The following is a 27,045-nucleotide window of genomic DNA, read 5'->3' as shown; positions in this document are numbered from 1 at the left end:
GAACACTGAAAAAATAAAATTAAATTTTTTAAATAGGATCATAATAAGCTTAAAGGAAGAACTTAAAGGAAGAAAATATAATTCTGATTCTAAAAAACAAACAAACAAAAAGAATTTAGCCTAAAACAACCCAAAAAAATCAACAGCAACTGAGTAAATAAGGCACAGTCATTTTTGAAAACAAGGAAATCAGTCTTCTCCTGGCATTGGCTTATAGTTTTAAGAAGAAACAGAAGGGCGCCTGGGTGGCTCAGTGATTTAAAGCCTCTGCCTTCAGCTCAGGTCATGACTCCAGCGTCCTGGGATTGAGCCCTGCATCGGGCTCTCTGCTTATCAGGGAGCCTGCTTCCTCCTCCTCTCTCTCTCTGCCTATCTCTCTGCCTACTTGTGATCTCTGTCAAATAAATAAATAATTTTTTTTAAAAAAAAGAAAAAGAAGAAGAAACAGAATACTAGAACTCTTTTTCTTAGATTGTCCATTGTATTAAAAATGTACATTTCCTAGTTCCTTATTCTTGAAATAGAAGAAATGTATCCCAATTTGGAATAAAATAAAACCTGGTCTAAGTTGTACTTTACATTATTTTATATGTGGAATTGACTAAAATCACTATTATTATAATATTCCAACATCCTGATATTTGTCATACTTAACAAGTTTGAAATCTGCTTATTGTATATTTTATTCCATTCCCCTCTTGGAATAGTGGAGTTACAGCAAGCCCATATACCCATAATATGCTGGCCATGGGCCAAAGAGTAGAAGCAGGAGTGACACTTCTAATGATGACATCTCATGACCCATTACTATTTTTTGCTTTTTGTCCTCTAGGTGCTAGTATTCTGTAAGTTTTAAGAACCCATAAAAGAGACATAAACGTTCCACTGAATTGGAAGTTGAGACATCAACTGGCCATTCCAGGTTCTGTGTGCTAGAAAGCAAAATAAGGAGTATATTGGCTGAGGTGATTAACCCTGACCAGGACTGAGAAACAGGACTAAGGAAAGCCATGCACTGCGGTAGGATGGAACACAGAGAAACCCTGCAGTGCTTCCTCAAACTATAATGCCCACTGAAAATGGTAAGAGCAAGTTTATTTAAAGGTTTGAGAAGGAAGCCTGTGACTCAAGAGCTCAGACCCCTTAGAACTAAAGATTCTGGTTACCACATCAAGCTGAAAACTCCACCTGATCAAGTCCCTCTAAAGAGACAGGGAACACAGAATGAGTAATGAAAAAATCTTATCTATAGCTTCAGATCAATTACATAAACTAACAAGTCCCCATCTGCATTTCCTTGTTTCCTACATCACTTTCTTTCATTTCCCCTCTCTTTTTTTCCCTCTTCTATTGTAAAATGGCAACACTAATAATGGATAAAAGTTATAAGATGCTACCTATAATTAACCACTATTCTAAAATGCTTACTGATGAATGTAACTCTTAGAAAAAGTCCAAGGGGCTCCTGGGTGGCTCGGTGGATTAAGCTGCTGCCTTCAGCTCAGGTCATGATTTCAGTGTCCTGGGATCGAGCCCTGCATTGGGTTCTTTGCTCAGCGGGGAACCTGCTTCTCTCTCTCTCTGCCTGACTCTCTGCCTACTTGTGATCTCTCTCTCTGTCAAATAAATAAATAAAATCTTTTAAAAAAAAAAAAAAAAAAGAAAGAAAGAAAGAAAAGAAAAAAGAAAAGGTCCACAAACTTAGTACCCCTAGTATCCCTAAAGCTCAAAGAGATTAAGCAGTTAAGATTAAGTCTACCTATTTGGAAATCTGTCTGAACTAGTATGTAGCAGAGACAGATTTCAAATACAGGTTGTCTACTTTAGGAGCCCACACTACTAACCATTTCTTTATAGTATCTCATGTTATACTTACTTATATTTAACCTATAGGTTGCAGAATAATGGAACAGGAATGTGAAAAAAACAAAAGTAGAAATGGCCTTAATCTAAAGATCCATTTGGTAGTGACAATGTAATATCATCTCTCAATGCAATAGCTAGACCTCAGTTTAGCTTCTTTGGTGAAGTTATATTTGAAAATTATACATAAAATAATTGTGTTTTTTAAATAGGATATGTGGGAAGAAGAATTATATGCATATGTAGTACACATGAGAGAGAAGAGAACTGGGCAGTCAAGGGATAAACTGTAATGGTAATCTATTGTTTTTTATCTGTCCAGCATCCCATCCATTATCTTCCCATAACAGCATCCACATTCACCATTGTTGGGGCAATCAAACCTCCCCTATACTTTGTGGTTTTAGAGAAACTTCCAAACACAGGATTCCCTATCCCAGGAATGACTGGACCAAACAGATTCTCCCTACTAAGAATTTTAATCCTAAATGGAGTGACACATAAAAAAATGGAAGGGCGTTATAGAATTAAGTTATCTAATGGCAGTTCCTGATTGCAGCTCTTACTATTAAAATACCTGGAATTGTCGAAGTCCTGTCCTTCCTTAAGACTCAACTATACAGGGGCCTGGGTGGCCCAGTGGGCTAAGCCTCTGTCTTTGGCTCAGGTCATGATCTCAGGGTCCTGGGTTTGAGTCCTGTATCTGCATCTGGCTCTCTGCTCAGCAGGGAGTCTGCTTCTCCCCACCCCCGCCATCTCTCTGCATACTTGTGATTGTCCTCTGTCAAATAAATAAATAAAATCTTTTTTAAAAAAGGACTTAACTATACAATTAATCCTTCAAGCCCATAAGCCACCCAAATACCTTTCCTACAAATACTATTGTAAATCTAGTATCACTCTTAAAAATCTATTGTTTCTAAGCAAAATCTCCTGATAGAATGGTTGCTATTACCAACTCAGGAAGTCTAACGCAACAATTAAGTCATCAATGATAGCACCTGGGCTTCCAACAAAGGAAATAAAGATCTGCTAAGCTCAATTAAGAGTCATGATGTATGAAGGCAAAATGAATGTGAAAAGGGTAAAAGATGAGATTCACAATTATGAAGATATTGTTTCTAAACATGAATGGATCATCAAAGATATTCTGGTCATAGACTCTCAAGACTGTTTAGGAGCCAGATGAGGCAATGAAAGTAGCTATACCTTAAGAATATTTACAAAAACTATTTTTAATTCTATTGCCATCCTCCATCTACATATCTTGATCATCTGCACAGCTCTCATGCGCCATAATTCATTCAATAGTCCTATTCTCCCACTCAAGAATCCCAAGAACCATGAAGAACGTAACAGTGTTTTATGTCTTATAGAATACATGGAACAATGAAGAACATCCAACCAGGCAATCAACAATAAACACTTTTAATTTTCTCATATTCTAATAACAAAATATAGATTAAAAGGAGAAAGAAGAGGATATGAAGGGAAAAGAAAATATGACAAATGACATATTAGTCTAGGAGAGGAGGAAAGTATAATTCTTATTAACTCTAACAACTATAATAACTGTTATAAATTTACCTGTGCTTCTGAAACATTATAGTGCCCCGGCCCTGGAACAGCTTTCTCAGTGTTAGAGGCAACAGTAAAAGTACTTTCTCTGGCAGCCAAAGAAAGGAATGGTGCATAGCCACCTATAAAAGTAAAATCATATCACTGGAAGATAAGATAGGGTCCCAGTGATTTCAGAGAAAAAGCATTCAAAATATATAAAATCATTTAGTAACCTCAACCGTGGAGACTATATTATCAGAACACTATATTATCAGAACACTATATTATCAGAATACAGCCATGGAAGTTGCTGTATTTTTTAAAATTCTGATTAACAGCAGAACATTTATTAACATATATTAAATAAAAGAACTTACAGAACTCAAAGTCCCAAACAGAAAAAATACTTAAAGAAATAAAAAGCAAAAGCCTTTTTTTCTTCTAAGAATATTTGGCTAAGATGAAAACAACAGTTATGCTTAGCTAATAAAATATTTTCATCCTCAGAAGACTAGCATTTTACATTTTGGAGCAACATCTATTATTTATAGAGAATAGCATATATAAAGTTGTGGCAACAACTTAGACTGAAATAATTTAAAGTGACTTTACAGCAAGTAATTAATAATGTCTCTTTGCTTTGGTACATAGTTGGTACTTGGTAAGTATTTCTTGACTGCCTGACCCCAAAGGTTTACAAATCTAAGATACAAATTTCTTTGGAACAAATAATCATAAAATTAGACAAACTTGATAAACTTAGTAGACAGACTTAGTCTTCTGAAAGACTGATTAAAAAAAAAAAACAAGAACTGTATCAAGAAAATGAGTATAATTTAAGCAACACAAATATCACAAAAGATATAGGAGAGAGCAGAGCAGAATCTTTAATGGGTAATAAAAAGAATGAAAGTGAGGGAACAAAATTTGTGAGACTCTTATACACTAAAGGAAAATGTACACTACTGTCAGAATATATGGCAATAATTACTACAATTTAAAATTTACTAATCTGGGCTAATAATAAAAAACAATCTTCCTGAAACAGGAAATAATGTGTTTCTTTTGAAGTCCACATTCACTAAAACGCAACTGAAATCAAGAATTAATTCTTTGTTATATCACTAAAAACCAACAAACTATGAAAGAGAAAAAGACAAGAATGGATCAGAGAAAATCTTCAGAAACAACCACAAAACAAAACAAAAAAAAAAAGATGGCAATAAATATATATCTATTAGTAATTACTTTGAATATAAATTGACTAAAAACAGTTTGGTCAAAAGACATAAGGTGACTGACTGAATAGAGAAAAAACAAGACCCATGTATATGCTGTCTGGAAAAGACTCACTGCAGACCTAAAGACACCTACAGATTGAAAGGAAGGGGGTGGAAAAACATTTATCATGTAAATGGATATCAAAAGAAGGCCAGGGTAGCAATAGCTATATTGTACAAAATAAGCCTGTAACAAAGACTGTAACAAGAGACAAAGAAGGACACTATCTAATAATAAAACGGACAATCCAACAAGAAAATATAACAAATATGTAGGCACCCAACATAGGAGCACCCTAATACATAAAACAGTTAACAACAAGCATAAAAAAAATAATGCATAGTAATATAATAATAGTAAGGGACTTTAACACCCCACTTACACTGATGGACAGATCATCCAAACAGAAAAACAATTAAAAAACAGTGACTTGAATGACACACTGGACCAGATGGATTTAACAGCTATATTCAGAACATTCCACCCTAAAACAGCAGAATACACATTTCTTTTAAGTGCACATGGAACATTTTCCAGAATAGATCATATATGAGGCCACAAAACCAGTCTCAACATATTTTTAAAAAAAAATCAAAGTCATACTATGCTTTTTTTCCTGACCACAATGTTATGAAATTAGAAACCAATCATAAGAAAAAAATCTAGAAATAGCACAAATACAGGGAGGTTAAATAACATGCTATTAAACAATGAATGGGTCTACCAAGAAATGAGAGAAGAAATCAAAAATTACATGAAAATGAAAATGAAATGGTCCAAAATCTTTGGGATGCAGAAAAAGTGGTTCTAAGAAGGAACGCCATAGCAACACAGGCTCACCTCAAGAAGCAAGAAAAATCTCAAGGAACCTAACCTTACACCCAGAGGAGCTAGAAAAAGAAGAATAATCAAAATCAAAACCCAACAAAAGGATGGAAATAATAAAGATTAGAGTAGAAATAAATGCTATAGAAACTGAAAAACCAAAAGAACAGGTCAATGAAAACCAGAGGCTGGTTCTTTGAGAAGAAAAAAAAAATCAATAAAATTGATAAACCTCTAGCCAGAATTATCAAGGAAAAAAAAGAGAAAGGACTCAAAAAAAAAAAAAAAAAAAACCACAAATGAAGAGAAATAACAACCAACACCACAGAAATACAAACAATTATAAGAGAATATTATGAAAAACTATATGTCAACAAATTAGACAACCTAGAAGAAAAGAATAAATTCCTAGAAACATAAATACAAAAACTAAAACAGAAAGAAACAGAGAATTTGAGCAGACCCATAACCAGTAAAGAAATTGAGTCAGTATTCAAAAACTCCAAACAAACGAAAGTCCAAACCAGATGGCTTCAGAGGGGGATTCTACCAAATTTTTAAGGAAGAGTTAATACCTATTCTTCTCAAACTATTCCAGTAGGAAAACTTACAAATTCATTCTATGAAGCCAGCATTACCCTGATACCAAAATCACCACAAAAAAAAAGAGAGAGAGAGAGAGAGAGAGAACTACAATCTCTAATGAACATAGATGTAAAAATCCTTAAAATACTAGCAAACTGAATCCAACAAAAAAATCGTTCACCACAATCATGTGGGATTTATTCCTAAATTGCAAGGGTAGTTCAGTATTCAGAAAACATTCAATGTGATACATTATACCGATAAGAGAAAGGATAGGAAGCATATGATCATTTCAATAAATGCAGAAAAGAGCATTTGACAAAGTACAATATCCATTTGTAATAGAAGTCCTTAACACAGTGGGTTGAGAGGGAACATATCTCAGTCTAATAAAGGCCATATATGAAAAATTCACAGCTAACATCATCCTTAATCATGACAAATTCACATCTCTCCCCCTAAGGTCAGGAACAAAACAAGGATGTGTACTCTCACCACTTTTATTCAATATATACTGTAATCTTAGCCACAGCAATCAGACAATACAAAGAAATAAAAGGCATCCAAATTGGTAAGAAAGACATAAAACTTCCACTATTTGCAAATGACATGATACAAATGACATGAAGTCTGAAGACTTCACAAAAAAACTGGTAAAACTGATAAGTGATATTCAGTCAAGTTGTAGGATACAAAATCAATCTATAGAAATCTATTGCATTTCTATACACCACTAATGAAGCAACAGAAAGAGAAATCAAGAAAACAATTCCATTTGCAACTGCACCAAAAATAAGATACCTAGGAATAAACTTAACAAAAGCAGTGGAAGACCTGTACTCCAAAAACTATAAAACACTGATTTAAAAAAATTGAAAATGACACAAAGAAATGGAAAGACATTCCACGCTCATAATTGGGAGAACAAATATTGTTAAAAAGTCTATGCTACCTAGAGCAATCTATACATTCAATGCAATCCCTATCAAAATGCCATCAACTTTTTTCAAAGAGCTGGAACAAATTATCTTAAAATTTATATGGAAGTGGAAAGATCCTGAAAAGCCAAAGGAAAGTTGAAAAATTAAACCAAAGCTGATGTATCAAAATGTGACTTCAAGTTCTATTACAAAGCTGAAGTCATGAAGACAGTATATTGGCACAAAAACAGACAAATGGATCAATGGAACAGAATAGAAAACCCAGAAATGGACCCTCAACTCTATGGTCAATTAGTCTTTGACAAAGCAGTTAAGAATGTCCAATGGAAAAAAGACAGTCTCTTCAACAAATGGTGTTGGGAAAACTGGACAGCCACATGCAGGAGAATGAAACTGGACCATCTCCTTACATGACACACAAAAATAGACTCAAAATGGATGAAAGACCTCGATATGAGACAGGAACCCCTCCAAACCCTTGAGGAGAACATACGCAGCAACTTCTTGCTAGGCATGTCTCCGAAGGTAAGGGAAACAAAAGCAAAAATGGATTACTGGGATTTCATCAAGATAAAAAGCTTTTGTACAGCAAAGGAAACATTCAACAAAACCAAAAGACAACCAACAGAATGGGAGAAAATATTTGCAAATGACATATCATATAAAGGGCTAATATCCAAAATCTATAAAGAAGTGATCAAACTCAACATCCAAAAAAAAAAAAATTCCAATCAAGAAATGGGCAGAAGACATGAAAAGCCATTTCGGCAAAGAAGACATCCAAATGGCCAACAGACACATGAATAAATGCTCTAAATGCTCAACATCACTCGGCATCAGGGAAATGCAAATCAAAACCAGTGAGATATGACCTCACACCAGTCATAATGGCTAAAATTAACAAGTCAGGAAATGACAGATGTTGGTTGGCAAGGATGCAGAGAAAGGAGAACACTCCTACACTGTTGGTGGGAATGCAAGCTGGAGCAACCACACTGGAAAACAGTATGGAGGTTCCTCAAAATGTTGAAAACATAGCTACCCTATGACCCACAATTGCACTACTGGATATTTACCCAAAGCTATAAATGTAGTGAATCAAAGGAGCATGTGCACCCCAATGTTTACAGCAGCAATGTCCACAATAGTCAAACTGTGGAAAGAGCCCAGGTGTTCATCTACAGATAAATGGATAAAGAAGATGTGGTATCTATATACAATGGAATACTGCCCAGCCATCAAAAAAAAAAAAAAAAAAAGAAAGAAAGAAAGGAAGAAAAAGAAAAAAAGAACTCTTGTCACTTGCAATAACATGGTTGGAACTAGAGGGTATTATGCTAGGGGAAAGAAGTCAATCAGGAAAAGACGGTGATCATATAATCTCACTGATATTTGGAAATTAAAAAACAACACAGAGGATTATAGGGGAAGAGAGATAAAAATAAAAGAAGATGAAATCAGAGAGAGAGAGACAAATCATGAGACTCTTAAGCATAGGAAACAAACAGGAATGCTGGAGGGGAGGAAAATGGAGAGGATGGGATAACTGGGTGATGGACATTAAGGAGGACACATGATGTAATGAGCACTGGGTATTATATAAAACTGATGAATCACTGACCTCTACCTCTGAAACCAATAATACATTAAATATTGATTGAATTTAAATAAAAATTATTTTTAAAAGAACACTAAAATATCTTTATAAATATTCTCCATGTGTTCAACAAAGTAGAAGAAAGATCAACAGGATGAGGAAATAAAGGGAAGATATAAAAATTATGAAATCAAACTTCTGTAATGAAAAGTACACTGATATGGGGCACCTGGTTGGCTCAGTCAGAAGGGTGTGCAACTCTTGATCCAGGGTCATGAGTTCAAGCCCCACATTGGGTATAGAGATTACTTAAATAAAAACCTTAAAAAAAAAAAAAGTACACTGATAGAGTTAATGACAAATTTATGTGAGTTAATAAAAGATTTTTTTCTTAATCTCTTTAAAAATAACTACAGCAAAGGGACGCCTGGGTGGCTCAGTTGGTTAAGCAGCTGCCTTCGGCTCAGGTCATGATCCCAGCATTCTGGGATCGAGTCCCACATCGGGCTCCTTGCTCGGCAGGGAGCCTGCTTCTCCCTCTGCCTCTGCCTGCCATTCTGTCTGCCTGTGCTCGCTCTCTCTCCCTCTTTCTCTCTCTCTCTGATAAATAAATAAAATCTTTAAAAAAAATAACTACAGCAAAAATAATTTCAAATTATTGTGACATTATAGCATATATAGAAGTAAAATATATGACTACAATAGCACAAAAGATGAGATGGGAGAAATGGAAGAACGCTCTAGTAAGGTTCATATACTAATGTGAAGTGGTACACTGTGATAGGTTAGAGATGTATATTGTAAATCTCAGAGCAACCACTAAAAAATAAAGCAGTATAGCTAGTAAAGCAATAGTCAAGGTGAAAACAAAATCATTAAAAAAATTAAAAAACAACTAAACTCATTCAACAAGGTAGGGATAAAAAAAGAAACAAAGAAGAGATAAGATAAAAACAAATATCAAGAGATTAAATTTAAACACAACGATACTGATAATTAAATTAAACAAAAAAGTTCTAAGTACCCCAATATAAACAGCAGAGATTGTCAACTGGATAATAAAATAAGACCTAACTTTATGTTGTCTACAGATAACCCTCATAACACATAAAGACATAAAGTTAAAAATAAAAGGATGGAAAAGATTCACCATGCATCCATGAATCAAAGGAAGCTGGAGTGACTATATTAAAATCAGACATAGCAGATTTTAGAACAGTGAATACTAGGGATAAGAGAGACGTTGCATTATGATAAAGGGGCTATTTCACCAACAGGATTTAGTAATTCATAAAGACCAGCAAAAAAACGATTGCCATAAAAATCAGAACAGGGCTCACCTGTAGGGGAGTGAAAGAAGGATAATTAAAAGAGAAATTGGGCAATGTTATGTTTCTTGAGTATTTACTTTTGATGTTATAATTTTTATGAAATTTTCTACATAAGTGTTTAATCTTTCAAGTAAAGGGTTTTGGGTTTTTTTTTTTTAATTTAGGATCATACAACATGAGGTAATGTGAGATAAATATGAAAACTAAGAAAACTAAGTTCAGACTAGCTCTTAGGCAGCTGTCCTAATACCATGGCAGAGAATCTGAATCTACCTAAACAAGTGTGAAATTAATTGCAAAATACTGAAATTCATAGAAAAATAGAAAAGAAACAACACTCAATAGCCCCATCTATTCAAGGAAGCCAGTACTCAAAAAAACTTCAGTGAAGCTTTCCAAAATTAATTATATAGAATCTTTCATCAATAGGCTAAAAGTGTACATGAAATACTGACCTCAAGTAAAACCACAAGAAAAACAAAGTGTTTATACTGATTAGCTCCATGAAAGAAGGGACTTGTCTGTTTTATTCACAATTGTCTACATAATGTTTACATTTAGAGTGGCTAACTATTCTAGCATGCTCAGGACATAGAACTTTCAGTGCTAAAACCACGTTCCCATATAAATTAAGATGTTTGACCACCCTATCATAGTGCCCTGCATACTAATCAATAAATACAGAATTCATAGGTGATATTCTAAACTATACCTTTAGTCATTCATTTAACAATAGTGAATGCTTTATTGTGTGTGGAGAGATGCAGTGAGGGTATAATAATGAATAAGCTAAAACTCTGGCTTCTAATAATGAGAAAACCAGAATAACAAATAATAATACTACAAACAGTGCTGCCAATAATTAAGGTATAAAATATAGGAGAAGATGGTTCTGGGGACTTAGGGTTAGTGGAGTGTGAGATAAAAGGTTTGATTTGGGACATATGGATATACCGGCATGTGAAGTGCCAACTACAAATGATAAATCAAACTGTCAGTCAGAAAGAAGAAATTAGGAATACAGGAGAAAGAAAGATTTGAAAAGAAAGAAATAAGTTCAGTCTGGGAAGTACTGAGTTTGAGGCACCAACAGCAGAAGATAAATCAAACTGGCATGAAGCAATAAAAGTTAGTCCATTCTGAGAAAGAAGGTGGGCAGCATGTGATTAAAGGGCAAGTTCCATAGCCACAGCTACAGCCTCAAAACAAAAGGGTCATTCTTCATATAAAAGCAATAACTAGACCTCTGAAACATACTCATCTTCAGCGATAACATATACAGCAATCACATATATATTGTTTATTTAAGGACAGATTGCATTCCCTGAGGTGGTCTCCCTAAATTCTGACTGGCTAATAAGATAAATCATTATTGGTGGCATAAGCTCATGAGCATGAGTGCAGACCATGGACAGCTCATGCCTCTATAGCAGGTAAAGCTAACCACTCCTCCACCAAAGAAGAAATCTGGGAAAGACTATATTTAGGAGCTAGTGTTACCCAGCTTAGATAACTAATATAGAACCAATATAGATAATTAATATACAGCTGATGTGGGTGCCATTTATTATGTAAATCAAGTTCAAAAAGCAATTAAATTCTCCTTAGCATAATATGCCAGGAGACGTCAGATTACTAAAAAGACTATATTTTGATAAGAAAAAATATCCTTCCTTCTTAGATAAATGCGAGAAAATCAGGAATAGCTCTCAATAATCTGGAATTGGAACATCCAGTCTCTCTCCTACTTGTGAAATCGGAGCAGCTCAGTGTGTTCTTTTTAGGCTGCAAATCCTGGGTTGAAAAGAGTCTCTCTGATTAAATGGCTGAAGGCTGAGGCAATGAAGTTTACAGATTGGGGTGAAAAGAATTTCCTGAGGAAAATGTGAAGATAATAAACTGGAAGATTGACCAAGAAGGCTACAGTAATATGAGAGTGGTAATTAGGAAGGAGAAAAGTTAGAAATAACAAGTATTTGCATCTTTCTTATGAAGATCTAAGATTATAAATTCCTTTGCTCTACTGTGGTCAAGGTAACAAGTTATATAAAGTCCTAACATCTATTCTACCTACATCATTCTCTATAAAAATCTACCTGACCCTTAATTGAATTAACTGTGTATATTTCTCCATAGACCAGTGTGTCACTGATCTTAAAGAAGGGTAAAACAAATGAACCTAGGAAAGATATAATAGCTTTTAAATTATCCAGTAGAGAAATAATACCTGTACCTTCTATTAATTATTACCATGTTGTCGCTAAGTATTACTAAAATAGGGCTCCATAGGATGCAGCTGCTTTTCTTTGCTAAGCATAGAATCTCCTAGCTTCTTTCACAAGTCAGCAAGGCAAAATTCTATAAAACAGTTAAAGCAGGGTCTTGCAACACTCCACTTACTGCTTTCTAAGCAGAGTTCACATAAGTCATGCAGTGAGTTTTTAATTCTGCTATGTGTAGCCCATTAAACATTTTTTTAAATTTTATTCCAAGAATTACTGTTTGTTATTTTTTAAAATTTAAAAGCTGATGGGGCGCCTGCGTGTCTCAGTGGGTTAGGCTTCTGCCTTAGTTCAGGTCCTGGTCTCGGGGTCCTGCGATCGAGCCCTGCATCGGGCTCCCTGCTCAGCGGGAAACCTGCTTCTCCCTCTCTCTGCCTGCCTCTCTGTCTACTTGTGATTTCTCTCTCTGTCAAATAAATAAATAAAATCTTAAAAAAAAAAATTTTAAAGCTGAGAGTAACAAGATCATGACTATTACCCCCAAGAGAATCACAGTTAGTGTGGCAGCCAGATAAGTTAACAGATAATTAAGATATAATATCAAAGTCCTATGAAAGAGTCATTAAGGAATCAAAGAAAGACTTGAGAAATAGTAGAGTCAAAGAACAATTTCACTTTACCTGAGTTTAAAAGAGTAAGTAGGACTCAGTGAGGTTAGGAAGGAAGAACAGCATACTGGGCAAAGTATCAGCAGCTACCAAAGCATGGAGGTGAGTGAGCATGAATTTCTAGAAAATGCAAAGTTGAAACTACTGAAATGTATGTGGGGTGAATGTTGGGTATAGGTGAGAGAGAATGTGAGAAGCTTACTACCATCCAAATTATAGTTTTTCCATTGTTAGTCTGCATTCCTCTGTTGTTACACTGTATTTTTAAACAAATGCCATTACTGTGTTTACATGACCGATGACATTAGGGTAGTAGGTTGATTTAGGTTTCTCTGGAGTGCAGAGTTGTCATTGTTTTAATTTTTTAATTTTGCTGCTTTTCAGCATCGATATCAATATCAAGGTTCTTGGAGCCTATGTCTATATTTAATACAACTGAGTTGTTATAAACATTAACCTCCCTAACAATGTATTCACCACCAACCATAACCCAAAATACTTATCCTGTGATGCTTTTCAAGCCTTTTTTATTTTGACACCGCTGAACACGGTCTTTAATTTGTTACACTTATTAAGGTACCATTGTGTTTAACAAGTACACAGAAGCGAGCTTGGCTGAAAGTGAGGTGTCCGTCACGGGAGGCTTGCCTTTCCCTACCTCTTACCTGTTGCCTGCTGCTTCAGGAAAGGTACCTGGTAGGATCCAGGACCCACATGCTCCTCAGTGCTGCCACCTTCAGCCAATGTGAACAAGCGGGGAGCTCGATCATACATAATTCTGGGAGGGAGGGGCGGAGCGGGAGAAGCCGCCGCTGCAAAAAGGGTAAAAACAAAGCCACTAGAGGCGAGGAGCAAAAGGAAGCTGACGACGGTCTGAAGAGCGTCGAACAGAACTTGAATAAATGGACGAGCTAACCACAGACGCTGTCTCCCTACCCGCTCACTGGGGTCAGATTTTTCTCTAGGTCAATTTAGAACCCCGTGGTACAGTAAAAGGGAGGGCGACCGGGAATAAGACACCCCTCACAACCATCTAACTGTTCACCAGGCGCAAACTGAAGTACTCCGCTAGGAAAGGAGATTAAAAAGTAGGCGCCGGACTCTGTACTTCCGGTCTTTCCTCCGCCCATTTCTCTCAGCCCCGGAAGTCTCTAGGAGCGAGGGGGCGTAGGACTCCTCCCCCGCCAAGCTCTCGGAGCACGCGCACTGAGCTGCGGACGGCCCGCCTTGCTCCGCCCTTCGCTCACCGCGTACTCAAAAGGAGAGCCCAGGTCGTCTTGCGGCGCCAACGGCTTTAAGGTTTGTGCTTGTCGGAAGAGCTCTAGAAAATACGTTAGAAGGGGTTAGAGCTCGCTTGACCATGATCTCTTTCTGCTAGGAGCCAGTTAGAGCGGCGGGAAAGACATAGCAAAAACTGAAAGAAAAAACCATTCTCTCCGCAGAGCCTGGGTTCCGCAAACTCAGCCCCCCCAGCTACTACACCTACATGCGCACCCACAGAGGGAAAACACCTCTGGCTCTATCGTACAGAGAATCCCAAACCTCGAAGAGAATCTCAGGAAGTGGTGGTGACAAGAAACAGGGAACCGGAGGAAAGAGAGGAAAAGCTCACCAAGAGAAGCAATGCAAAGGCCGGTGACAGAAAGCTCTGTTTGTTGTCACATGCCAGGCAACGGCAACAGCGTCTCCTCACTCTGTTTCTAACCAAGGGCTTGAAAAGGCCCAGTCCACCCACCCCCACCCCAACCAATGAGACTCTTAACCTCAGGTAAAAGGAACCTGGCTTGTGCAATGGTCTTGAGTCTGTGTCAGAATCCACCTTAAAATGTCCTCTGGCTGTTTTGTTTTTTTCAAAGACTTTATTTATTTATTTGACAGAGATCATAAGTAGGCAGGGAGGCAGGCAGAGAGAGAGGAAGGGAAGCAGGCTCTCTGCTGAGAGCCCGATGCTGGAATCAATCCCAGGACCCTGAGATCATGACCTGAGCCGAAGGCAGCAGCTTAACCCACTGAGCCACCCAGGCGCCCTGTTTTGTTTTGTTTTGTTTTGTTTTGCTTTGCTTTGTTTCCCCAGCAAGAAGCCCTTCCACATTCTAATTATCTTTAAAGGCTTAAATAGATACTCTCTTGACCATGCCTCACCCCCAATGAGCTACAGTACTTTAACTTGTATCTACTACAAAGTTTTCTGTTTTGTTTTGTTTTTAAGATTTTTATTTATTTATTTGACAGAAGTAGGCAGAGAGGCAGGCAGAGAGAGAGGAGAAAGCAGGCTTCCCACTGAGCAGAGAGCCCGATGTGGGGCTCGATCCCAGGACCCTGGGATCATGACCTGAGCTGAAGGCAGAGGCTTTAACCCACTGATCCACCAAAGTGCCCCTCTACTACAAAGTTTTATATTAATGCTCTGCAGAACACGATTTGATACCCAGTTCTGTGGGTCATTTGTTATGACAGTCGTTCCATAAAAGTGAGATGTTTCCATACAAAGCTGTATGCTTCTACAGGATATATCTGTAATACGTTTTTTCTTTTTCCTACTCAGTATCTAGCTGAATAATCATTTACTTAAAAAACAAATTGGCAGGGGCACCTGGGTGGCTCAGTGGGTTAAGCCTCTGCCTTCCGCTCAGGTCATGATCTCAGGTTCCTGAGACTGAGACCCGCGTCTGGCTCTCTGCTCGGCAGGGAGCCTGCTTTCCCCTCTCTCTCTGCCTGCTTCTGATCTCTCTCTGTGTCAAATAATTTCTTAAAACACACACACACACACACTGACAAATGCATAGAGATAGAGACAGAGATATATAGGCATATACTATAGACTGCTGCTAGGCTGTGGTGATACAAAAATAGGACAAGTTCATTCTCCATTCTGTAAGGAATGGAGAAAGAGATGTGTATCAGCGGTAATATGAGGTGACAAGAGAGATGTATAAAATAAAAATATATATATTGCAGGACTTTAGAAATTGCCTCTTCCTCCTAAGAAACTAGATGTTGATCCATAATTCTTTCTTGTGGACTTGTTTCTCCTTGCATGCTTGCAGAAAGCCTCATAATTTCCTCAAAGTTATTTAAGCCTTATTTTCCCAATCTTCCACAGATAACCCATTGAGATCTAGAACCCATTTACTACCGCATTTTACAATACAGATGAAAAGAGAAAAATCTGTATGCTTTGGAGGATGAGCCAGTGGTGCTGTAAATTAGCTTTCTATTGGTGGACATTCCTTAGGGACTTCATTTTCCCTTAACCCAAACAAGAATAGAAACCCAGACTGCAATTTGAAGTCTAGGCCATCTTTGTAGTAAACACTGGTGTGGACTGACAACCTCCTTCTGGCTGTTCAAGTCTGTTTTGGCCTTGATTACTCTTTCCTTGGATATATTTGGGTTTGAGATTGGGAATGGAAGTGATAAAGAAAGGTTTATCTGCTTTTTCTCTGATCTGATTTTTGGCCAGTGAGCCTAACCTAATTTAGGCAGAAGGAGTTCTTCATACGGTTTATCCTAGCTCATTTGCAGATCTCTAAACAGGACTTAGTGACCTTAAAACCTTTGTACCAGGTACAAATACAGTGTTTTTCTATCTTGCCTGTTTCCTCTGTGCATGTTCTTTTCTCAAGGACCTCATAGAAGGGTAACTGATGAATGGTACTATAATGGTGCTGGGTCTTGTGGTCAGATCTATCTAAATAACACAGCTCTGGGGGCTCCTGGTGCCTTAGTCGTTAAGTGTCTGCCTTCTGCTCAGGTCAAGATCCTGGGGTCCTGAGATTGAGCCCCGCCTTGGGCTCCCCATTCAGTGGGAAGTCTGCTTCTCCCTTGTCACTCCCCCACTTGTGTTCCCTCTCTCTCTCTCTATCAAATAAACAAATAAAATATTTTAATGAATAAAGAAAATCTTTTAATAAATAAATAACACACCTCTGTATCTAAATAAAGATACACCTTCAACACTCTTTATAATTTTGTAATACTTGGTGTCTCTCAGAATCTCTATTCTTAACACAGAGTCTTTCTTTAAAAGTTTTTAAAGAAAAAGAAGTTTTTAAAAGTTTTTAAAGAAAAAGAAGTTTTTAAAAGTTTTTAAAGAAAATCCTTCCTCTATTTCCTTAATCACTGTAGCTGTTCTACCTTTCCCGGCTATTATTTCTTTCTTACGATTCAGTAACAAGAATGGTACACCATATTTTGGGATTGGAAAATCTTTTTAAAGGAGAACAGTAAATCTTTTTCATTATCTCTCATTGTAGTAAATATTTCCTGAATAGTTTTAAATGAGTGTGCTGCAGAAAAAAATAAATACATTAACATAGAATTATAATTACATATAAAGACGAAATAAAGAATTTGACTCAGCACTTCTCAGTTCCTGCAAAATAGTCTTAATGCTAATTAACTACCCTATACAGGGCGCCTGGGTGGCTCAGTGGGTTAAGCCACTGCCTTCGGCTCAGGTCATGATCTCAGGGTCCTGGGATTGAGTCCCACATCGGGCTCTCTGCTCAGCAGGGAGCCTGCTTCCTCCTCTCTCTCTGCCTGCCTCTCTGCCTACTTGTGATCTCTGTCTGTCAAATAAATAAATAAAATCTTTTAAAAAATAAATAAATAACTACCCTATACAGTTATTTCCACGGTATTAGTAAGAAATGGAACCCATATTTGAACTAAGATTTATTTGACTACAAAATTTGGATTCTTCCCATTCCTCCATGTTGGCTACCACTAGAATAAATAAATCAGATTGATTCTTTATCAAATACGTTTCCTGCAATGAAGAACTCCATAGTCACCAATTTTTCCATACAATATTCTGAGGATTAAGTAGATTGCAGTGATATCTGGAGTCTTGCATGAGATGTGGGAATTCTTCCTTCAATAGCTTTAAATACCTTATAAATATTATAAAACAGAATTGGTTTTGAAAACTAATTTCTTCAGTCCATCATGATTTGGTTTCCATTGTTTTGCTTTTTTTCCTAAATAAAAATCAAATAATGGTGATACATCACTTGGCATGTATTATACAACAGAATATACTTTGTCAATGTTATTAGTAGTCACATTGTAAAGTGATATGTATTCAAGTTAAAATGGTGAAAATACTTATGTAATCATTTGAAGCTCATAAAGTATATTTTATGTTCAGTATTTTATTTAATATAAATTTCTTTCTCTAAACTGCAGACATATTATGATTCTGAAATACAAAAATTTCATGAAATGTGTTTTTAAAATTATACCATGTTATCAGTGACCACCTGATTTTTTTTCACTTACATTCATTGAACACCTATTATATGCTAGCACTGTGAAGCATCTTATACCAATAATCTAAATCTTTTCTCATATAACTCATGAAGTAGGCTCTATTACTGTCTTTATTAGTATGCTGAAAGCCACTAAATTTGTCACCCAATATCACATAGTTAATGAATAATGGAGCTGCATTTCAAACTAGTTCATTTGACTCTAGACCTATTTTCTTTCTTTTTTTTTTTTTTTTAAGTATGTTTCAGTGTGGGGCTTTGAATTCATAACCCTAAGCTCGAGACCTGAGCTGATATCAAGAGTTGGGCACTTAACTTACTGAGTCACCCAGGCCCCCTTCTAGACCTGTTTTCATAGCCATTATAAGGGACATGTCCCCAGCTATGCTTTACTTTCACACCCAGTAATTTTTTCCTCAGTTCTTACTTGAGATTGGCTGTATGTTTGTTAATTCATCTAAAAAGGAAATTCTGGAGGTAGTCTTTCAGGGGCGATACGGTGGCTCCTTCGTGGCAGGGAACCACAGTGCTCTATTATGCTGCTCCACATCTTGATGTATGCCTCCCAGTCTAAGCTGAGTTCATGGTCTAAAAATTACCTACTAGAATTCCAGGCATTATAAGCAGCAGGAAGAGAAAACAAAAGTATAGCCCCCCTTCTTTTCAGAGACTTCCAAGAAGTAACACATACAAAATACATGCTTACATTTCATTGGCCCAAACTATGTCAGCAGGTACGTATAGCTATAAAAGAGGCTGGAAAACATAGCCCATCTCTGGGTATCAGGTTCTATTATTAAGGAACAGGGAGTCTGTGTAAAAGAGAAACACCCTCAGTTTTTTCCACAATTGCCTATTTGGGAAAGCTTCCTTTCTCTTGGTGTCCAAGGTACTCTAATTTCCAGGTTCTCATTATACTATCCCTTAACAGCATCTACTGTCTCCTCTAATTTTTGTTTTTCTCTCATTTTTCTTTCTCTCCCATCCTCTCTCTTTCCCCATATGCAATCGTTCATTGTCAAACCATGTATCGCCTTTGAGATTCAGGCATTTCCAAGTATCTGCTAAGTGATCCACCTTCACTTCAAGTTAAATATTCCCAAACCTTAATTCATTTTTTTCTCTGATGGCCTCATCATACTCCTGGTCTCCTATTTCTGTTCAGAAGAGCAATATCTTCCCATACATCAGGCTTAAAACCTCTTAGACAACTACTTTTTTTTTCCTCCCACATCTAAACAGCTGCTAGTTCCATTGTTTCTGCCTGTGATCTTTCTGAAATCTACCCCTCACTGCATTCTTGCTGTCACTTTGATGATGTTCTCAACCCTACTGATGTGGTGTATTCTAACATCTCAACTGGAATCCCTTTGGTAACTTGTCTCTTACAAGTTATCCCACACACTGTAGTTAGGTTAATCTTCCTAAGTGCCATTTTGAAAATATCTCTCCCATGCTCAGAAATTTATTGCTACTGTGTAAGTTTGGCACTGGGTGTTTCAAACAAGCCAATCCACTTTTCCATTTCTGTATCTTCCTGCACGCCCCATTCACATAAGTTACATAACATTCACACAAACCTTGCCCTTTTCATTTCTGTACTTTTGTTCAAGACTTTATCTCTGCCTAGAAATGCCCTTCCTTCACGTCTTATCTATGAATGTTAAACTTTAGGAAACATCATTTTTTAATTACAGCTTTTTTTTTTTTTTTTTTTTTTTTTTTAGAGAGAGAGATCAGAAGTAGGCAGAGAGGCAGGCAGAGAGAGAGGAGGAAGCAGGCTCCTCGCCACTCAGAGAACCCGATGCGGGGCTCGATCCCAGGATCCTGGGATGGTGACCTGAGCCAAAGGCAGAGGCTTTAACCCACTGAGCCACCCAGGAGCCCCTAATTACAGCATTTAGATAGCACATTTTAAAGAGTACATTTTTAATGTTTGTTGAATATTTTTTAAAAGATAGTAAAATATAAAATGAAACACCAACAAAGTAATATTACTTTTGATACCAGGTTAGTACTTTAAATTTAATGAGCAAACCAAAATTTGTAAATGTTCTAAAACAACACAGGAGTACTGGCTTCTTCTTGAGGAAAAAAAAATGAACCATGCTTATATTAATTATTTATTTCCTAAATGTGGTCACAGACATCCACATTTGCTGATAGTTTTTGTTGCTTTTTTTTAAGTTAATACTTTTATTTTTTTAATATTTTATTTATTTATTTGACAGACAGAGATCACAAGTAGACAGAGAGGCAAGCAGAGAGAGAGAGAGGAGGAAGCAGGCTCCCTGCGGAGCAGAGAGACTGATGCGGGGCTCGATCCCATGACCCTGGGGTCATGACCTGAGCTGAAGGCAGAGGCTTTAACCCACTGAGCCACCCAGGCTCCTCTTTTTGTTGTTTTTTTAAGAAGTATTGTTCTGTGGTGCCTGGCTGGCTGTCAGTGGAGAGTGGAGCATACAACTCTTGATCTCATGGTTGTGGGTTCGAGCCTTACCCAGCCTTACTTAAAAAATAAAGTCTTTTTAAAAAGTATTTTTCAGGGCGCCTGGGTGGCTCAGTGGGTTGGGCTGCTGCCTTCAGCTCGGGTCATGATCTCAGGGTCCTGGGATCGAGCCCCACATGGGCTCTCTGCTCAGCTTGGGGCCTACTTCCCTTCCTCTCTCTCTGCCTACTTGTGATCTCTGTCGAATAAATGGATAAAATCTTAAAAAAAAAAAAAAAAAAGTATTTTTCTGGGACGCCTGGGTGGCTCAGTTGGTTGGACGACTGCCTTCGGCTCAGGTCATGATCCTGGAGTCCCGGGATCGAGTCCCACATCGGACTCCCAGCTCCATGGGGAGTCTGCTTCTCTCTCTGACCTTCTCCTCGTTCATGCTCTCTCTCACTGTCTCTCTCTCAAGTATATAAATAAAATCTTTTAAAAAAAAAAAAAGTATTTTTCTGAATAGCTCAGCAGTTAAGTGTCTGCCATCTGCTCAGCTCTTGATCCCAGGGCTTTAGGATCAAGTCCCGCATTGGTCTTCTTGCTCAAAGAGCCTGCTTCTCCCTCTGCCTGCCACTCCTCCTGTTTGTGCACTTTCTCTCTCTCTCTCTTTCTCTCCGACAAAAATAAATAATTAAAAAAAAATTTTTTTGAAGTATTGTTCTGAGGGTCACCTGGGTGTCTCAGTTAAGTATCTGCCTTCAGCTCAGGTCATGATCCCAGCATTATGAGATCAAGCCCCACATCTAGCTCCCTGCTTCTCTCTCTTCCTCTGCTGCTTCCCCTGCCTCTGCTCTCTCACTGTCAAGTAAATAAATAAAAATGTTATCAAAAAAAAAAAAAAGAAGAAGAAGAAGAAGAAGTATTGTTCTATCAGATAGAAGGAGACCAAGAGGAAAAGTTTGGGAATTAAAAGAGCCAGATTTTCAGATGTAGTACCATGAATCAGAGTTTTCCACTTGTTAGAGTACATTAAACATATCCATACTAGTAAGCACATCTATACTAAAGTACCAATTATTAATATGAAGACATATAAGATCATATGTCTAAGTGAAAACATACTGGGTCAAGAGAAGTAGAAGATAAGCCACAGACTGGGAGAAAATATTTGTGAAAGACACATCTGATAAAGCACTATTACTTAAAATATGCAAAGACTCTTAAAACTCAACAGTAAAAAACAAGCAACCCAATTTTTAAAAAAGGACAAGAGACCTAAATACCTCATCAAAGAAGATCTATAGGTGACTAGTAAGCATATGGCAAGATGTTCAACATCATATATCATCAGGGAAATGCAAAATAAAAAGATACTACTTATGTTGGTTTCTTCAGAGAAACAAAACCAATGAGATATATATATATATAGAGAGAGAGAGAGAGAGAAAATGAGAAAGAGAGAGAGAGAAAATTATTGCAGGAATTGGCCCATACAGTTATGGAGGCTGAGAAGTCCCAATTCTCCAGTCTGCAAGTTAGAGAACCAAGAAATCTGATGATATAATTCAGTACCTGTCCAAAGGCCTGAGAACCAAGGAAGTCAATGGTATAACTCCCAGTCCAAGGGTAGAGGCCTGAGAATTGGGGGCCATTGGTGTAAGTCCCAGAGTCTGGAGGCCCATTGAATAAGGGGTTCAGATGTCCAAGGGCAGGAAAAGATGGCTGTCTCAGTTCAAGAGAGAAAATTTACCCTTCCTTTGCTTTTTGTTCCATTCATTCATCCAATTCATTCCCCCTATGGATTGAGTGATGCCTGCCCACATTGATGAGGGCAGTCTACTGAATCAAATGCTAATGTCTTCTAGAAACACAGCACAGACAAACCCAGAAACAATGCTTTAACAGCTTTCTAAACACTCTATAGGCCTGTCAAGTTGGCACATAAAATTAACCATCATGTCACTACACACCTATTAGGATGGCCAAAATCCAGGGAACTGACAATACCAAATGCTGACAAGGATGTAGAGTAATAGGACCATTGCTAGAGAGAACCCAAAATGATACAGCCCCTTGAAAGAGAGTTTGGCAGTTTTCTTACAAAATTAAACATACTCACCATATAGTCCAGCAATCATGCTCCTTGGTATTTCCCCAAAGGAGTTGAAAATTAATGTCCACATAAAATCCTACACAATGATTTTACAGCAGCTTTATTTTTTGGCGGGGGAAGGGGTAGCAGGAAGTCCTTTTTAACTGTTTAATGTGATGTGAAAGAGACGGTGTGCTGATGCTCCATCATCTAAATAGAGAGTTCCCAGGAAGGGAAAAGGCTGGTGTTTTTTAAAAATTTAAAAAAAAAAAAAACTGTAAAGAATTCAACAGGAAGTTCTTTAAATTGCAGAAATGTTATTATTCTGTTTCATGACATGTTAGAAGCTAAACCTTAGAGCTTTGTTGCCACCACTGCATACAGGTCTGATCATTTCTGGCTAAAAATGGGGATTTACTGGCATATTTCAGCCAGCTTTTTCAGTTCTGTCCCAGTGGGCTGGTCCGGAAGTCAAATTAAAAGCTCCAGAATAGACTAACAGCTGCCAGCCCCTCTATGTAGATTTGCACAAGCTCTACAAAGCAGTGTCATAGCAGATGCCCAGGCCTATTCAGCAGTAAGGAGCATCAATTGTGGAAAAACTATCACCAGGACTCAATGTTTTAGATTCTTGTAATGTAATTTTCCCGGAAACACCGATGTCAAACAGATGGAGCTTTCTGTGCTCTACCTGTAAAGTTCCATCAGGTCTAAACACAGCACAGGTGTTAAATAATCTCCCAGCATCCTCTTCAAGAATGGAAACTCCAATGAGCTATATGCTGCACTCCTTTGCTACTTCAGAAAGCTTCTGTGTGGATTCACCAGGTATTCTCTCTGCATATTCAGGAAAATATTTCATACCAAATTTAAGAATTAAAGCACTCTGGAAGAGCAACTATTTTGGCTCCTCCTCTTGCTGCCTCCCAGACAAGGCCACAGGCTTGAGTGAGGTTATCTGATTTGATGAAAGAAACCTGAAGTTGGATGAGGACCAAATGAAAAGAGGCCATGGCTCTCCGACGTAGCACCATGGGTGGTGCAACAGAGCAGGTGGAGGGTCTCTGGGTAGAGACCCTATAGTAGCTTTATTCTTAATTGTCAAATCTTGGAAGCAAGCAAGACATCTTTCAGTAGGTGAGTGGATATTTCGCAGTACATGCAGGCATGTTGGAATGTTATCCAGCACTAAAAAGACATGAGCTATCAAGCCATGAGAAACATAAAAGAAACCTAAATGCATATGGCCATTCTGAATGGCCATTCTTAAAAAGGCCACATACTGTATGATTCTGGAAAAGGCAAACTATGGAGACAAAAGATCAGCTACTACCAGTTGCGGAGTAGGAAGAAGAGATGAACAGATGGAGCACAGGATTTTTAGCACAATAAATATACTCTGTATAATATTATAATGATAGCTGTATTTCATTTTACCTTTGTCCAAATACATAGTACATGCAACACCAAGAATGAACCCTAATGTAAACTATGGACTTTGGGCAATTATAATGTGTCGATATAGATTCATCCTCAGTTAAAAAAAAAAAAGTAATATTCTGGTGAGTGATGTTAATAATTGGAGAGGCTATGCATGTATGGGGGAAGGGGGCATATGGAAAATCTCTATACCTTCATTGCAGATTTGTTGTAAAACTAAAAACACTCTTAAAAAAAATAAATCTTTTTTTAAAAAGGGATATGAGAAATAAAATGGATAATCAGCTGAAGATATCCTTTTACCCCCACTGTACTCTCATTATGATTCTTACATATGTAAAAAGATGCTCAATAAATGTTTATTAAATTATTTTGAATTTCCAGAAATTTCAGTGAAATAAGTGGTTTTTAAGGAGTTAATTGAAAGAATGTGTCTTACACAGGGAATCTAGGACTATAGGAACTTAAAGGTGACCTCTTTCCCCTCAACTACCAACTTTAATATATCTTACTCTCCTAAGTAAACCCTTTCTGAGGTCTCTGTGTAGCCAGGTACAGGTAAAGGCTTGGGTTCTATGAATGTTCCAGTAGGGAAAATAGGATGAGGGCTTCCTCCCACATGAGATAGTCATCATCTTCCATGACTTCCAAGATTTCTATCATTGAAGGCACCAGTGGGGTGCCACCTGACCCCAGTAAGCTAACAAATAAAGATATAATATACCTATAAAATAGATTTAATACATCTAGGTAATCATCTAAGATGATGTTTGGTGAGAGGAAGGTCTTTCAAAATAAATAGAATTCAGACCACTTTCTGTAGGTGCTAGCAGAGACAGATGACAGCTAGTAAAATAAGAGCACTTGAGATGGTTAACTATAGCACAGGAAAGAGATTCTGAAGCTAAACATATGACTTCCCAGCTGAACAATTGCATAGATTAATTGAAAGAAAGGCTAGTAATTGTTGCAACCCAAATGAGCTTGAGACCAAATGGAAGAAATATGTCAAAACAGAGAACAAAAAAACATAAAAACACAGGAATGTACAGGAACAGATAAGAGACCTACAGATAGATCCAGAAGAATGAATATACAAATAATAAAAATAATAATAATTCTTTCTTTTTTTAATAATAGACATTCCAAAAACAGAAAAGACAATTGGGGCATTGGAGGAAGTTAAGAAAGAAAGGAAAAATAATCCTCAGAATAAGACCTGAGTCTTCGGATTAAAAGGACGAAGACTGAGTTGCTATTAATGAGAAATGGCATATATCTGGACATAGCCGAAAAATTCTTATGGAAGAGACAGAATAAGTTGCTTATAAAGGGAAAGGATCAGAATGAAATTAGAATTCTCATTTTCAACACTGCAACATCATAGACAAAGGAAAACATACACAGACTAAGGGAAAAAAAGTGGATGGAAACCAAAGGAGTCTATGCCCAATAATGATTTTATGCTTGTGTCAGCACATAAGTAAGACGTGTGGATATGTGAGAATTTAGAAAGTACTGTTTATTATTCATATATAGCAAATGAAGAGACTCATGGTTTGGCACTAACCAAAAAAGAAGTTATCTATATAAAAATATATGAAAAACCTCAAGGTAATGTGTTGTCTTACACAATAAAGAAGAGAGGAAATAGTGTTGGTCAATAAACTTTCTGTAAATATATCATATTATATTTAAATATTAACACACAATAACTGACCAAATATAACTGTTTATATATGTTCTAAGTAAGTACTCTAGAAACTAAGATGACATGGCTGATGAAAAACTAATTTGCAGTCTGACAAATTATATAGAAAAAACTAGGAACTGGGAGATCTAGAGGAAGAGGTAACACAAAGTGTTGTGGAAATCATGGCTGATGAGAAAGAGAAGAAAAGAATAAGGAAAATGAAAATATTCTAGAGGCTTCATCTTACCGTGGAGAGTGACCAAGAGAAAAACAGAATGTTTTAGTAAAAAAAAAAAAAAAAAAGACTATCTTATTTTCAAGTAATAGTGAGGAAATATGTCTGACTTGGAGCACAGGAAAGGAGAGGTAACCAATAATAGAATGAAAATCTTGTAATAGAGTATCCACATTAAAAAAAAAGTGGAATGAGTAATCACTATATCAAGCCAGTATAAATGCATAAAAAGTAACATAAATAATAAAAATTAAATGAAAGAAAATCAAGCATATGAGTCATTGCACTAAGTGTAAAACATTAAATTCTCCCACTAAAGATAGAGATAATCAGATTAATTTTAAAAATCTCAGATAGAAACTACTATCTATAAGAATCACTAAAATACATTGACAATAAAGGAATGGGAAAATGATACCAAGGAAATTCAGACCAAATTAAGATGAGATAACCAACTATGGGAGATTTAAGGTTAAAAGTACCAAACTAGACTAAGAGAGATACAAGCTACTGATAAAAACCAAGTTTATGTATACTGTACACTTGAAACATACAGTGCTGCATGTCAATTGCATCTCAATAAAACTGGGGGAAAAACAAGTTTATGAAGATGATACAACAGTAGCAAAACCATATGCATCAAATATTACAGCTGTTACATAAAGCAGAAGCTCTTAGAAATGCAAAGAGAACTTGATCAAAATACAGTAGTAGTGGACATATCAATGCACCTCTTTCAGAATTGGATAGATGAAAAATAAGTTGTGAAAAATAAAATTGGACTTGATACACAAAATCTTCTGTTAGACCGCAAAGGAACCTTAATAAATTTTGAAATACAAAGTTATCATGAAATACCAAGTATTTTATGTACATACTCCCTCCCTAAAGGAGAAGAAATATTCTTCAAATGTTGAAGTTAACACACCAACTTCTCTCAAAGAAAAATGAAGAAAAAAAGAAATAAGGAAAGTCTTGAAACAAACAAAAAAAGAACAACTATTGTGG

The 27,045-nt window shown here is 36.9% G+C and overlaps 1 protein-coding gene and 1 pseudogene across 1 annotated transcript in view; both read right to left on the bottom strand.

The window, feature by feature from the left end:
* Positions 1–13,981, bottom strand: part of STPG2 (sperm tail PG-rich repeat containing 2) — a 604,044-nt gene extending 590,063 nt beyond the window's left edge. The window contains exons 1-2 of the mRNA XM_059162334.1: positions 13,539–13,981; positions 3,451–3,563 (exon numbers count right to left, since the gene is read on the bottom strand). Of these exons, the coding sequence (XP_059018317.1) occupies positions 3,451–3,563; positions 13,539–13,647 (222 nt within the window). The 5' untranslated portion in view covers positions 13,648–13,981. The remainder of the gene's footprint in view (positions 1–3,450; positions 3,564–13,538) is intronic.
* A 9,115-nt stretch (positions 13,982–23,096) lies between these two features.
* Positions 23,097–23,682, bottom strand: LOC131824381 (omega-amidase NIT2-like; annotated as a pseudogene).
* Between the last annotated feature and the right edge of the window lie 3,363 nt (positions 23,683–27,045).

This window comes from Mustela lutreola, chromosome 1 (genome assembly GCF_030435805.1).
Source record: "Mustela lutreola isolate mMusLut2 chromosome 1, mMusLut2.pri, whole genome shotgun sequence".
NCBI lineage: Eukaryota > Metazoa > Chordata > Mammalia > Carnivora > Mustelidae > Mustela > Mustela lutreola.
Note: the sequence above shows the minus strand (reverse complement) of the source record. Positions and strands in the feature narration are given on the sequence as shown.